The sequence below is a fragment of the Zalophus californianus genome, chromosome 3 (assembly GCF_009762305.2).
Source record: "Zalophus californianus isolate mZalCal1 chromosome 3, mZalCal1.pri.v2, whole genome shotgun sequence".
NCBI lineage: Eukaryota > Metazoa > Chordata > Mammalia > Carnivora > Otariidae > Zalophus > Zalophus californianus.
Window position 1 is genome coordinate 30,031,609 of NC_045597.1, and position 15,605 is coordinate 30,047,213.

The window sequence follows — 15,605 nt, forward strand, 5'->3', positions numbered from 1 at the left end:
GCAGGAGAGAGGTAACAAGATGGAAAGGAGGATTACAAAAATGAGAAATAGGATGGCGCCAAACTTTGCTCATGCCAGAGTCACGCTGATGAAAAGCTACATTTCTTCCATGTTACAATGGCTAAGCCCTCAGAGAGGTGGGTAAATACTGACTGGGTGTATCTGGGAAAGAGGTACAGGTAGAGAAGTAGATCTGGGTACACAGTGTGGATATGGTTTGGGATGACCCAGAAAGTAAAGATGGGCGTGCAGTTGCGCAGGCCAAGAGAAGCAGAGGAGCATATTTATTTCCGAGGGTGCTGCATTTAGACCCCCGCTGGGCCAGGGCTAGGCAATGCCACATTGACTTCAATTCACCTCAAAGGAGCTTTCATTTGCATCTCTGCAATGACAGCCACAGATGACAGAACCCAAGCCCTTAGGGGCAATGAGAGAAGTCATTCATGCCATGCCAGGAGCTTGATGAAATGCCAAGCAGGGGGATTAAAATGCAAGAGCGAGGCAGGAAGCTGTGGTCCGGAATGTTTTGAAGAGAAGGAAACAAGGGACATGGATGTGGAATGATCCTGTTTGAATACCACTTTGAGATGCAATGTTTAAGCCTGGCTAAGTTGACCCCTGGCTCTACCCTCTGTCTTTCCCTCAAGCCCCCAAGACCTTTGCAGGATTGACGCCACCACATTAGTGGCTATGATTGTAAAGAATAACTTTCAGGAATAAAAAGGCAGCTTTCACAAGAAATGGGAAAACTTGCAGATAATAGCCCAAAGGCCAGAGCTAATAGAAATAACCCTGTGAAGTGGTTTATGTTACTTTATTCTCACGTGCTGCTACAAAGATCACTTCTTTCCATTATAGCTTTTTTGCACAACATGCCTGGCTCTGTGAATTCTGTTTGACTGCCTTTGTGAAGAGCATTTCATTACTGCAGCACACGCCCAGGTTGAAACAAGAATAATTGACTCTAACATTTAACTCTGAGTTTTGTTTTCACTTTCCATCACACTTAGCCCTTGTTTCCCACACGCAGAATTTTTAACAACAACGACAAAGGAGATGGAACTTATATTTTTTTAGTTTCAGTACCATGCTAACTTTGCCAAGCTCTCACAAACATTATTTTAGTCCATCCATACATCTATCCCATGGAGATGTTTTTTTTCAATGAGTCAAAAAGGTTGAGTAATTTTCCCTACATCATGGTGCTAGTAAGTAGCTCAGCCAGGGTTTCAACTTGGTTTTTCTGATGTTGAATCTCATGTGCTTTCTCCTATATCCTACTGCATCAAACCAATACTCTTCCTGGTATTCCCAGTGAAAATCTAATAATGATAGGTTATCCTGGATTGTTTCCTTGCCCAAGGACAGCATCATTAGCCCAACAGGCACTTATACCACAAAGGCCCCAGGTATAATGTTAGGACACACAGCAATGCAGAGCAAAATTGGGTGTTCAAAAACTAGAAAAGATGTGGTCTCTGCTCTCAACGAGCTTATTGAATGCAAGGCAAATGTTCAAAAGAATGATTACTGTAATGAAGTCTCACTTCATAGTGGCCATTTCAATAAACCATAACACAACAATAGAGCATGCACTGGACCCAAATTCCAGAGACCTAGGTTCTAGACTAGCTTTGCCACCAACTAGAAAGAGAGCTGACTCTCTGAACCTCCGCTTCTTTATAAAAGGAGAAGATTGGTCCATGTCTGTGGCTGGCAAACCATTACATGACTGTGGGAAGGCAGCATTATTGCAAGGCATCTTCAACTCACAGAGCCCCGAGCACTTGCTGTATACTAAGCACCTTGCACAGTTATATACTGCACTTTCCAAATGTATGTAGATGCAACTGTGGTTAATACAATTTAAATTAGCATAATTCATGTCAGTTTTGTAAGAAAATATGTCAACATTTTCTGGTCAATAAACAAAAAGTGACACAAAATCTTAAGTATTGCTGAATTCATAGAAGCTTTTGATCCTTAAATATTTTCTCAAAGACATAATAAAAACAGTCCAATTATTATCAGGTGAAGTTGTAGAAATTTTTAGCATTAAAAAGGAGTCTATGGGGTGGCTGGGTGACAGACATTGGGGAGGGTATGTGCTACGGTGAGCGCTGTGAATTGTGTAAGACTGTTGAATCACAGATCTGTACTTCTGAAACAAATAACGCAACATATTTTAAGAAAAAAGAAAAAGAAGAAGAGAGCAGGAGAGGAAGAATGAAGGGGAGTAAGTTAGAGGGGGAGACGAACCAGGAGAGATGATGGACTCTGAAAAACAAACTGAGGTTTCTAGAGGGGAGGAGGGTAGGGGGATGGGTTAGCCTGGTGATGGGTATTAAAGAGGGCACATTCTGCATGGAGCACTGGGTGTTATGCACAAACAATGAATCATGGAACACTACATCAAAAACTAATGATGTAATGTATGGTGATTAACATAACAATTAAAAATTTTTAAAAAAAGGAGTCTACCCTAGACTTATCTATGAAACATACAAGTACAAAACTTTTAGAACAAAAATCTTTGTGATCATGGGTTAGGGAGAGGGTTCTTAGATATGACACCAACAGTACAATTCACTAAAAAAAATAATAATAACTTGGTAAGTTGGACTTCACTAAATTAAAAACTTTGCTTTGTAAAATGCATTGTTAAGAGAATGAAAATATAAGCCAGACTGGGAGAAAAATATTTGCAAATCACATATCTGACAAAGGACTTTCAAGCAGTACATAATTATTTAAAACTCAGAAGTCAACAGTAAGTAAATAAACCACAAGTGAAAAAATAGGCCAACGATTTGAACAGATACTTCACCAGAGAAGATGTACAGATTAAAAAATAAGCATATGAAAAGATGCCTGACATCATTAGTCTCTAGGGAAATGCAAATTAAAACCAGGATGAGCTACACTACACACCTATTAGAATGGTTAAAATAATTCTTTTAAAAGCTGACAATACTAAGTGATGTTAAGGAAGTGGGACAAGTTGACCTCTCATGCATTGCTGGTGGGGTACAAAATAGTACAGCCACTTTACAAATCAGGAGTTTCTTATAAAGTTAAACATATGCTTACCATATGACCTAGCAATCCCACTTGTAGGCATTTATTCAAGAGAAATGATCATACCAAGAAACATGTATGCACTAAAACCTGTATGTGAATATTTAAAGCCCATGCAAACAACCCAAATTTCCATCACCAGGTGAATGGATAAACTATGTAGCTCCATATAATAGAATACTACTCAGCAATGAAAAGGAATAAGCTATTCATGCACACAAGAGCATGGATGAATCCCACATGAATTATGCTAAGTGAAAGAAGCCAGATTCAAAAGGCTATATATACTGTGTGACTCCACATATCTAATATTCTGTATATTCCTGACAGAGGAAGAAGAAAGATCAGAAGACAAAGAAGTGCCACCAAGTGTGCAGACACTCCTAAGTACAATGTGGGTCCTTGCACCCCCTACCCACTTTTCCCTCCTCCTAGGCTCTTAGAAGCTCAGTTCCTATGTCACAGAATGCTCCTCTCACCCACACTACACCATACCCGGGATGCCCTGTCTCCTTGCTCCAAAGCCATCCCCTATTCATGAAATTCAAGCCACCATACCTCAGCATGTCCCAATTCTGCCCAGTTCTAGCAGGAAAGAAACATGATTTAGGTCATTGACACTAAGATTTGGATGACCAGAGACAGCCCCTTTAACCTCTTGGAATTTTCATGCTTTTTGCTGAGGTGAGATTTATCATCTTTAGTTGATAGACCTTCAAACAATACTACTAAAAGGTGAAATACATTTAAAAAAAAAATCAAACTGCTTGCTTTTTATGGTTGGGGCAGATGGAGCTGTAACTTGGCAGGGCGCTTGACCCCAGGTATCCTGGTTCTCACAGCTTCTTCCTTCCCCCTGCTTCTGAACCTGAAGATGCCCCGCTTCATCATACTTTGAGTGGCTCCCCCAGCAGCAGGAGAGGCAACAGGAGCTCTAAGGGAGTAGGGCTGGTGGAATCTGGATTGGGGGGAAGCAGGGATGCCTTTGTTGGTTGTGTTTTAATGTATGAATTACTTAAAACTAGTGTTATGAAATCAGAAACTGTCTATGTTGACCTCATAGGACTGAAAAAGCAACTAACTCAATGCTAAAGGTTAAGTCCTTCATTGACACATTTTGAATAAGCTTTCTCCTCATTCTATTCAAACAACACTATTCAAAAATAACATTATTCAAAACCTTATTTTAGGTTAACGTTTTAATTATTTTGAATGTCTAGAAGTATTTTTTTCCTTCTTTCCTTTTTTTTTTTAGAGAGAGAGAGAGTACTTGAGTGCGTGTTCGAGCAGGAGAAGGGGCAGAGGGAGACAGAGAATCCTAAGAAGGCTTCACACTCAGCCTGGAGCCAAGGTGGGGCTGGATCTCACGACCCTGAGATCATGACCTGAACCAAAATCAAGAGGCGGACGCTTAGCTGACTGAGCCATCTAGGCGCCCCTACAATGGGTATTTCTAGGCATTCAGATAAAATTTTAAAGTCACTGTACTTTGACATTTTACTAAGATTTTTATAAAATCTTTAGTTTTTATAAAACAGATTCTAGTTAATATAAAGAATTTGGTTGAGATAAAAATAAAATACATTGATTTAATTTACCATGACAACAAACTTCGCAGAGTGTTTGGTACCAATAGAGTTAAAAATGTAGCAGTATAATTAGAAAGGTTACATTTTACCATTTATAGTTACAGACAGAAAAATATAACTAGTGTAAAGTTGCCATGGCAACTCACATTTCAATCAGGATTTTCTTTCTTCCTTCAACTCTACCAATCAGCTAACTGAAAGTGAAAACCACTGAAGAGGAAGAGGTTGAAACAAATATGGATGAGAAATTATAAAAGTACATAGCAAGCATTTAACTATACAGTAATTTCCTAGGGAAATTTCTTAGGTGTGTTTCCACTATTTTAATTTTATCAAAAGCTGTGTATTTTCTTGTCTGTCTTCGGAAATGATTCCAGAAAAAAACACATTGGTGTTTTGGTAGTGGTGGTGGCGGAAATGGCTTCATTGCTGGTCTTGAATCACCATAATGGTAACACCATAAACATTTATATTGGCTGTTAAGCAACTACCTTATTTCAGTTTCTGTGAGTTTCTTAAATGAGCTCCACATGCCATTGAACCACTGAATCTCTAAGTCACCTAAACACATAGTTACAAGCACTTGAATGTATCATAAACAGAATACATTGAATGGTCAGTTCTGAAATCAGAAACAACTTCAACATCAACTTCCTAGAAATGCTGTGTCCTCATTTCATTGTGATGTGACTGAATATTTCTCATGAATGGCACCTATTATCCATGCCCTGTCTCAAGCTTGGCAAATGTCATCATTCTTTTGAAGGACTCAAAAATGAGGAAAAGCTTAAGAAGTTGGAAACTGGAGACATACACTAGTTGCCACTGACAAACAGTTTTGCATCAAAATTTCTGATACATCTTAAAGCGAAAAAAGTGGGAAAGGCAGACTTCACTGTCTCTTACCTAACAATTACCCATAGTGATGACATTTGTGCTTTCTTTTATATATTTCACAATCTCTAGCACATACCCAGAGCTCAAATCACATAACAGCAAAGTACTAACTCTTCAAAAAGAAACATGATATTCGGAAAAGTACCTAAACTTATCACAAATGATAAACAGATTATCTACAAATGGATATCTAGACATTTTTCCATATGACACTGAATTTGCAATTACTAGATTTCCTGCTACCACTAAGCATAACGGATAGAGGATGAATGCAGAGAATGCCTCTTGGATAGAAGTCCCATAGTTCCACACATGTAGATGCATGGTGTGTGTGTGCATGTGCACGCATGCACACACCCACACACACCCACACCCACACCATGCTCTCTGGCATTAGAACATTTGCTCCTCCACTCCTTTCTTCTTGGAATGGCTCCATCCCTACCTCGTCTCTATACCTGGCTTACTCTTGCTTATCCCACTGTACCTCAGACACGTCCTCTATTGCCTCCCTCTCCATGCCTCCACATATTTTTGTGGCTATCGCAACATTTGTGTTTATCATACACTCAATGACTCGCTCTCAACTGGGGCCAGTCTTCGTGTTTAGCACTCCTGGCTCAAACTGACTCCCTGATACACTTTGACTTTCTTGCAATTCAGACTGGGTCTCACACATCTCTGTATTCCTGGCTTCTAGCAAAGTGCTTTCCTAGCACATAGTCAGAGCTCAGTAATTGTTTGGAAAGACAGAGAGACAGACACAGACAGAGGAAGAGAGAGAGAGGGAGGGAGCTATTTAAACAGTCATCATAGCTTGAGCACACAGAATAAAGCCTAACTACAAAAGACAAATATCATAATGGGCTGAGGGAATTCCCTATCTTGTAGTTACTAAGAAATATTATAATTCATTGATAAGTTGATATAAATATGTACCTATTAACAAATTACTATGGATAAAGTCATATGGATGATTCAAAGAATTATAAGATTATGCCATCTAGTTAACGAGTGTACCATGAAAATAAGTAATGTTCTACAGTAATGGACAATTAATTGTCAAGTGAGGATTATAGACAATAAGTTTTTTTGAGTTCAGATGACAAAAACAACCTCTTGGGCTGAGAAAGCTGTGGTGGAAGTGAGATTCATACTAGACTTTGGGATGTAGAATGCATCCACTTACTCTGCCTCCCCACTACCAAACTCGTATTACACTTCACCTTTACCATGCAATTGTACCAGTTACAGTCTCATTTTCTGGTGCCTCCTTCACCACCTGATGTGTAGACACACATCAAGGTTCAACTTCCATTCTCTTCTCATTTAATATTTTCTCAGTTTCTGAAGATACCTATTTAAATCTCTGGTATCATTCCAAAACCTGGATCTGTGGCACCAACCTCTTCCCTGAGCAGCTCCCCCATTTCCCACTGTTTGGTAGTTACCTTCACAAATATATCTTTTCAGTAAGCCAGACTCTACCTGCTCAAATCAATGCACAGCCTCTTAAAACCAATTTTGTATTCCCCATTCTGCTCCTGTTTCTTCCTATACTGATAGGTGGCATCACTAGGCTTAAAATCACTCTGGGCTTGAAAACCTAGTATTATGTAATCCCTCTCTTCCCCCCAAATGCCACACCTCTTTCAGGACCTTTTCCCTGAACCCCTCGTTAGAAGCTCTCCCTACCACATCAGAGTTCCCAGAGAATGTTGATGCTTTTCTCATGATCCCACAGCTGATCTTGCATTGGGATTTCTTCTGCATCCATACTACCCAAGTTTGGGAGTCATAAAAGACCCCAAACCACTGCTGCCTCTCAGAGTTCTCTGACCAGGGAACTGCCTGCCATGCTGCTTAGTGGTATCACCTAGATATGAAAGCCCCCTCCATGAATCTCCCTTTCCTTCAGGAGTTCCCTTGTCCTCTTCCCATTCTGGGTGGTGGCTCCTGAGCAGTTGTTTTTGGAAAGTCTTATGTGGGAGTGTGATTCCCTCCCCGGGCAAACCTATCAAAGCACCATCCAAATAAGGCTCAGAGTGTGCAACTATCCCCCAGTGGTCATATCCTTTTTCTTGAGTGGCACCCAAGTCTCTCACACTCACTACAACGACTATTGAAAAAGAAAAAGGAGACAGAGAGGTCAATGACAATTTTGCTGTTTAAGTGTGGGTGACTGGATGTTTATATGACTGTGACACAAGAAAATAATTTTATTTTAAAAGGTAGCATAGAGTGCCTCCCAAAGAGAGAATAGATCATCATGTTTGGTTATAGGGATAAGATTTTCTGCAAAGAGCCTGGCAGAGCAAAGAGAGAACTAAACTGCCCACATAAATAATTAACAGAAATTTGAGGGGTGGAGGGAAAAGGGGAGAGGAGAAGGAGGGGTGGGGTAGAGAAAAAGGGAGATGGAAGAAAGAAGGAGTGAGGGGCTGCTGAGCAAAATAGCAACAAGATCAGGCCTGTGGAGAAATGTCAGCCAAGAAGAAATAACCAACAACAGGTGTGGCCAAAGAACTAACAAACGGGAATTTCTAATATTACATTTGACCTTGTTTGGGCTGGGCTTCTGCAATGTATTGCTAGCACTTTCATCATCCCATGTCTTTATTAAAATCTTATGCAAGTGGTATTTGGACAAATCAAGGGGGTAAAGCTGCCATCTTCTATACCTCAGTGAGTATGAAGCAGAGAGAACAGAACAGACGTGAGTCAGAAGTGATATTTTGAAGAGAAATCAGATGAAAACATGGCCACAAGAATGTAAGGGCCTCCAAATTGGGAGAAGACAGGATTCTAAGCAGAGAGGACCTTATATACTAAGGGTCCATAGAAGGTGGGATATGGTGCATTTAAAACAGATTACATGACCAGAGCAGAGAGCAAAGGGGAGTTATAAGGGATGGAAGCCAGGTAAGGGCAGGCAGTCAGTGCTAAGGATTTGGATCTTTATTCTAAGAAAAATGGAAAGTCATATTTTTCTTTAGGAGGGTGATATGTTCTAATTATCCTTTCCTAAATATCACTTGAGCAGCTGTGCAGAGAAGAGGTTTGGGGAGTGGGCATCAGGGTGGATGAAGGGAGAATATCTAGGTAGCTACTACTACCGTAATCCAGGAAAGATATGATGATAGAATTGGAAGGAGGCATATGGATTCAAGTGGCATCTTGCAGATAAATTGATAGAATTTGCTAAATGGCTTGGATATTGGTGATTAAGGAAAGAAAAGTGTAAAAAGTAAATTCAAGTTTTCAAGTGTCAATGGCCTGAAGGATGGTATTTAATTTTTTTATTAGCATATAATGTATTATTTGTTTCAGGCGTACAGGTCTGTGATTCATCAGTCTTATACAATTCACAGCGCTCACCATAGCACATACCCTCCCCAGTGTCCATCATTCAGCCACCCCATCCCTCCCACCCCCCTCCACTCCAGCAACCCTCAGTTTGTTTCCTGAGATTGAGTCTCTCATGGTTTGTCTCCCTCTCTGGTTTTGTCTTGTTTCATTCTTCCCTCCCTTCCCCTATGATCCTCTGTCTTGTTTCTCAAATTCCTCATATCAGTGAGATCATATGATACTTGTCTTTCTCTGATTGACTTATTTTGCTTAGCATAATACCCTCTAGTTCCATCCATGTCATTGCAAATGGCAAGATTCCATTTTTTTGATGGCTGCATAATATTCCTGTGTGTGTGTGTGTGTGTGTGTGTGTGCGTGCGTGCGCGTGCGCGTGTAACATCTTCTTTGGAAGGTTGGTATTATTAATTGTGATAGAGCATCAGGTTAGTGTGGAAAATTAGGAATTTCATTCTGAACATGTTAGGTTTGCAATGCTTTTGAGAAATATAAGGGAAGGTGTTGAGCAAGCAGTTGGCTGTCCAAAGTCACTCAGAGAACAGGTATAGTTAGATATAAGTGGAGTCAAGAGCACACACGTGGTCATTGAGGCCCTGGGCATGGATAACCTGTGGAGGGGCAGATTACAGAATGAGAAGAGGGGAGGAACTTTGAGGCTTTAGGAGCATCAACAATTACTGGCTGGTATAGGATGATGAAGTGGCAAAGGAGTCTGATAAAGAATGGCTAGAGGAAGGAAACCCAGGAGTATGTTTGGGGTGGGGGAGGGTGAGGGGCAGGGGGTTTCTCAAAAGATAAGGAGAGAGATTTCCTAAAGGCATGAATAGCCAGTGATGTCTTTTGAAAGGTCAAGCAATCATAGGGACTGAAATGTCAACAAGAATTTATCAGCAAGGTCATCTGTGACCTTGAGAAGAGCTGTTTCTATGAATTAATGGTGGTGGGAACCAGAAAATAAAGATGGCAAGTATCATCAACTTTTCTGAAAACTTTGATTGCAGTGGAGAGATAAGGTGCCAGTCGAATGGATTTGTGTGATTAGGCTATGAACTGTTTTTTTTTTTTTTAAGTAGGCTCAGTGCCCAGCAGGGAGCCCAAGGCAGGGCTTGAACTCAGGACCATGAGATCAAGAGTCAGATGCTTCACCAACTGAGCTACCCAGGCGCCCCTAGGCTATTCATTTTTTTTCAGAGAGAGAGAGCGAGAGAGCAATTGCACATGGCAGGGTGGGGGAAGGGGGAGAGGGAAAGAGAGAATCTTAAGCAGGCTCCTCACTCAGTGCAGAGCCTACGCGAGGCTCGATCTCACAACTCTGAGATCATGACCCCAGCCAAAATTAAGAGTCCAACACTTAACCAACTGAGCCAGCCAGGCCCCCCTAGGCTATTAATTTTTAAGAAGCTTATTTTTTAAGATGAAAGGGGTTTGAACATGGAAAGGAGGGGAAACCAGTGAAGCAGGGATTTGATCACAGAGGTAGGAGGAGAGATAGATGACAGTAACAAGGAACAGCAATTATAAAAGTTAAATCTTGATTCAGTCTTAATTAAAATGAAAAGAAATAGGTTCTGGGGCATTTGATAAGAAGATTTCAAAAGATATAACCTTGTTGACATAGGTTGGTCATTCAAAATACTATGCTGGTTGTTTCCCTTATCAGCAAGAAAAGGAAGAGAAGGTCGGAGAATATTTCCATTCCAATGACCAAGGAACTGCCTTAGAAACCATCTAGAAAAGGTTTTATTTAAGTTTCAAACTTTACATGCTATGTCTTGTTACCATAAATCACAGCTTCTCTCTTTAATCTTGTTTCATTAAAAAAAAAAAGGCAAGAGGCTTTCAAAGACATTTAACTCTTACCTCCAAAATTCTGTTTGATCACCCATATCTTTTTTTTTTAAAGATTTTATTTATTTATTCATGAGAGACAGAGGAGGAGAGAGAGAGAGGTAGAGAGAGAGAGAGGGAGAAGCAGAGGGAGAAGCAGGCTCCCAAGGAGCAGGGAGCCCGATGCAGGACTCGATCCCAGGACCCCGGGATCATGACCTGAGCCGAAGGCAGACGCTTAACCATCTGAGCCACCCAGGCGCCCAGATCACCCATATCTTAACCTCTCGTCATAAGACTAATGTATATCATACATAAAAGGATAACTGTTTTAAGAAATTGCTTTTTTTCTTTAGGCTATAATATATGGTTATTTTAGAAAATTAGATTTTCTCATTTACTCTCTAGTTGAGCTCACCAGCCTTCTGTTAATTGTTTTTTTTTAATTTTATTTATTTATTTGAGAGAGAGAGCATGAGAGAGAGAGAGAGAGAGCACATGAGAGGGGGTAGGATCAGAGGGAGAAGCAGACTCCCTGCTGAGCAGGGAGCCCGATGTGGGACTCGATCCTGGGACTCCAGGATCATGACCTGAGCCGAAGGCAGTCGCCTAACCAACTGAGCCACCCAGGCACCCCCAGCCTTCTGTTAATTGTACACAGAATTACACGTAGGTGTAGTTATAAGTGTAGAAACAAAAGAGATAGAGACGTAAACACGGTCCTATGTAGTCATAGGTATAGGTATACGTTTACGTATAAATACACATAAAGCTATGATAGCATATGGCTTCCTCTGCTGGTAAAAGAGCTTGAGACCCTTTGTAAGGCCGCTTACATCATGCCGCTAATAGATTTTAATCCAAACACGATGCCAACACAAGTTTTCAATCCAAACACAACTAAGTTTGATTTTGCCATATTCTGTAAGAAAGGAGCAACTGAGGGATGGTGTGATCCATGGTGTCAAAGGCCATGGAGAGGTCAAGGGGGAAGAAAGTTGAAGAAAAGGACCCACTCTGACAATGGCTGGGAAGTCTGGTGGTCTTTTCAAATGTGTTGTACAGACAGGTGTGTGAGAGAGAATGAAATCTCTGGAAAAGATCAGGTGATGGGAAAAATGAAGGTTCACAAAATGAAGAACAGGAAGAAGAGCGAGAGTATCAGTATTAAGGGGAAATTCTCTTGCAGGAGCATGGGAAAAGAGATGAGGACCAATGTATAAGTGAGGGATGGGGGAAATATTCTTAGCATTGAGCTATTAGCTAGTATTAAAAATCACACTCCCATTTTTATATTTTTTGACCTATTTTCATTTTCTTTGTGTTACTTCTGGGAACAAAGATCTCTTTTTGATGCCTTTGCTTCCTTTTATCATTTAATAATTGCTTCTATTTTTCAGCTCTTCACTGAAAAGTCTCTTTTCAGTCCTAGGAATGCACTGGCATTAAAGGTGAGAAACAGAAGCTTTACTCTGAGCTCTTCCAAAGAAAAGCACTTTAGAAATCAAAGGCATTGCTATATTGTTATTATTCCCTCCTTTCCCTCAAAGCTTGGCATGACATTAGCGCTGATCCTCAAAGAGGAGTCTTTCAGTTTAGCCATTATATTAATAATCTGTGCCTCTAAAAAAGGAAAGGATATCTAAACTGATCAACTTAGTCCAATAATCTTCTCTTTCCTTTAGTTCTGGTGCTATGGATCTGATCCAGGAACCAGAAATAGGAGCACTGTGACTCATTTTATCTTCCACGTAAATTACATCCAGCAATGCATAAATTGTAACGGCATATAGCCAAGCTCTACCAGTTCTGTGCAAACAGAGATGCACAAGCTCAATGGGCATTGAAAGCATGAGATATTAACTCATGAATAATCCTTCTGTATTCTTACACAGTTATATAACCAGTTTATTGTAATGATAATTTACATCAATATTGGAATAATAAATAGAAGATGAACATAAGATTTTAGAAATAAGTAATAAATATTCCTAAGTACAAGTTATTATCTATCAAGACAAATTGGATGGATCTTAAAATCCTCAGGAAACAATAGTAACTAGCAAAACTCCTAGATAATATTTTCCTCAATAGGTAGCTCCATGAAAGGTGTCACTCATAGAGACATATCTAAATACTGCCTGAGGGGAAAGAAGGTTTTAAACGAGAAACATAATCCATACTTGGCAGTTCATATAGTTGGAAGTCATCTATAGATGAGGAGGTTTAAAAAGAAAATATTTTAAGAGAAGGTGGATGTAATTCCAAGTTGTGATTGTTCAATGTGTTTAATAACTATACATATATAAATAATATATGATATATAAATATACAGAGAGAGACAGATGCAACATGTGTGAAAAAAGCAACTTGAGCTCTTTGTGTCTATTGATCAACTGAATTTATTTACATCCTTATAGAGGCAACCTAAATTGTAATAAAGGACATTTATTTCCAAATATTTCCATTATTTGGAAATAAAAGAGACATTAAAAGCCTACACAACAGATGACAATTTTAGGAAATAAAACAATCTAATGCTAAATAAGCACAAAGAGTTTAATAACTCTTTTTCCCAATGGTTAAATTGGGAAAATAAGTCCCATTGGAACATGGAAATATTTGGTGAAGATATTCTGAGGATTGAAGACAACAACAGTTTTGGATACCCTAAAGCAAAACCAAATCAGAGACTTATTTTTCTTTGTGTGTTAAAGATGGCATAGATGATAGGAGTTCTGCACATGTGTCTGCTTCTTTGAAGGTCAGAGTGTAGGCTCCATGTTTTGTTCACTGATACACCCCAAGATATTAGAACAATATCTGGCACACAATAATCACATATTAAGTTAAATGGTTGTTGACATTCCCAGCATGGATTTGGTAGAACAAGGTGCCCTGCACATGGTCTATAATTTTAGTTATAATTATTGATCCCAACAACAAAAATATAAAAGTAGAAAACACCCACTTATTCCTTAAAGTTTACAAAGAACTTGCAACTCATATTCCCATCCAGTCATCTGGGTTCATTGCTGCCTGGAAGCGGTGGTTTACCAGGAGCCCACAGTGGAGCCCTGCCTGGTGCTTCGTTCCATTCTCTCCTCTGCCACTTGTGGGTTGAACTGTGTGCCCCCAAAACTCAAATGCTGAAACCCTAACCCACAGGGCCTCAGATGTGACCTTACTTGGAAAGAGGGTCATTACAGATGTAATTAGATATGTTAGGATGAGGTCATATAGGATGAAGTAGGATGGGCCGCATATCCAATATGACTGGTGTCCCCTTAAGAAGGGCAAATGTGGACACAGACATGCACTCAGGGAGGACATCACGTCAAGATAAAGGGAGAGATCTGGATGATGCTTATACAGACCTGGGAATGCCAAACGGTGTCTGGAAACCACCAGAAATCAGGAGAGAATGTGGAACAGAGTCTCCCTCCCAACCCTCAGAGAGAACCAACCCTGCTGACACCTTGATCTTGGACTTCTAGCCTTTGGAACTGTGAGAAGCATTTTTGTTAAACCACCCAGTTTATGGGACTTTGTTACGGCAGCCCTTAGCAAACTAACACAACTACCTACTCCTCGCAACTTGTCAGATTTCCTTTCAGAGGCACTGGTAGCCTGACCTCACTCCCACTGAGCACTGTCTTGTTCAGCTCTCAGAATTCACAAGCTCTCCTCCAATTTATTCCAAAGCTCCTGCAATTATACATTGTCAATATCCCACACATTCTTCCATTAGGTTACATAGCAATTACATCTGATACATTTCCCTTACCTTCTGCTTGCTCCTGTGCTTGGGGTGGTGCTGTAACCTGGAGGAGGTGGTGGAAACCAGGACTGTCTGTTAAGAAACGACATCAGTTATAAACATGGCACTTGAAAGACCTGATCCCACCCACATGTCTACCAGGAAAAGCTGAAAGTAATTTGACAGCTAAAAGGAATTGAGATGACTTTTCTACAAGCCTTGGAAATAAAATGAAAACTATTTCATAAACTCAACAGGAAATAACTAAAATAACTATACTATGGTCTAGGCTCTCTGCTCCGCAAGTAAGCTCCTTTCCCCGTTTTCTTGACACTAAAATGTGGACATTTCATTAGAAAGAAATATGAAGAGAATCTGCAAAATAGTATTTGTTAAATCTAGCTGGTGAGTTCATGGGTGTTTATCATCAACACACCTCTTTTTCTATTTTCTGCACACCTGAAATATTTTATAATCAAAACCAACTATATGCTCACTCTATATTTAGAGTTTTTAAAAAAGCTCCATGATAATGGGGCACCTGGGTGGCTCAGTTGTTGAACATCTGCCTTCGGCTCAGGGTCATGATCCCAGGGCCCTGGGATTAAACCCTCTGTTGGGCTCCCTGCTCTGCGGGGAGCCTGCTTCTCCCTCTCCCACTCCCCCTGCTTGTGTTCCCTCTTGCTGTGTCTCTCTTTCTGTCAAATAAATAAATAATTTTTTTTAAAAAAAGCTCCATGATAAAAAGAAAACTCTGAAAGTAAGAGTATTGAAAACATAAGTGAACATCCCACTAATGCTAACCTCAATTATGTATACATACATACATATGTATATGCATATATACAAACACATATATATCCAATTAGAAAGATGTCTTCACATTACCAGGACTTAATTTTAATTGATAGAGATAGCTTAGGGGTTATGTCAGAAAGACTTAAATATGGACCAAAAACGAAGATGTTTAGAAGAGAGTGACATGTCAGAGGAAAGTCCAGGGAAGGAAAGGCGAGGATAAAAAAGCCAGGAGAGCTGGCTTTAAATTCTTGAAGCAGGTCTGTTCTCTGAGGTACCACAGGACT

General features: G+C 40.0%; 1 protein-coding gene across 7 annotated transcripts in view; it reads right to left on the reverse strand.

The window, feature by feature from the left end:
* SCEL (sciellin) overlaps positions 1-15,605 on the reverse strand; it is a 302,338-nt gene that overhangs the window by 56,987 nt on the left and 229,746 nt on the right. For all 7 annotated transcript variants that reach the window (XM_035726891.1, XM_035726893.1, XM_035726889.1 and 4 more), the window contains one exon: positions 14,548-14,613. In XM_035726891.1, coding sequence (XP_035582784.1) covers positions 14,548-14,613 — 66 coding nt within the window. The remainder of the gene's footprint in view (positions 1-14,547; positions 14,614-15,605) is intronic.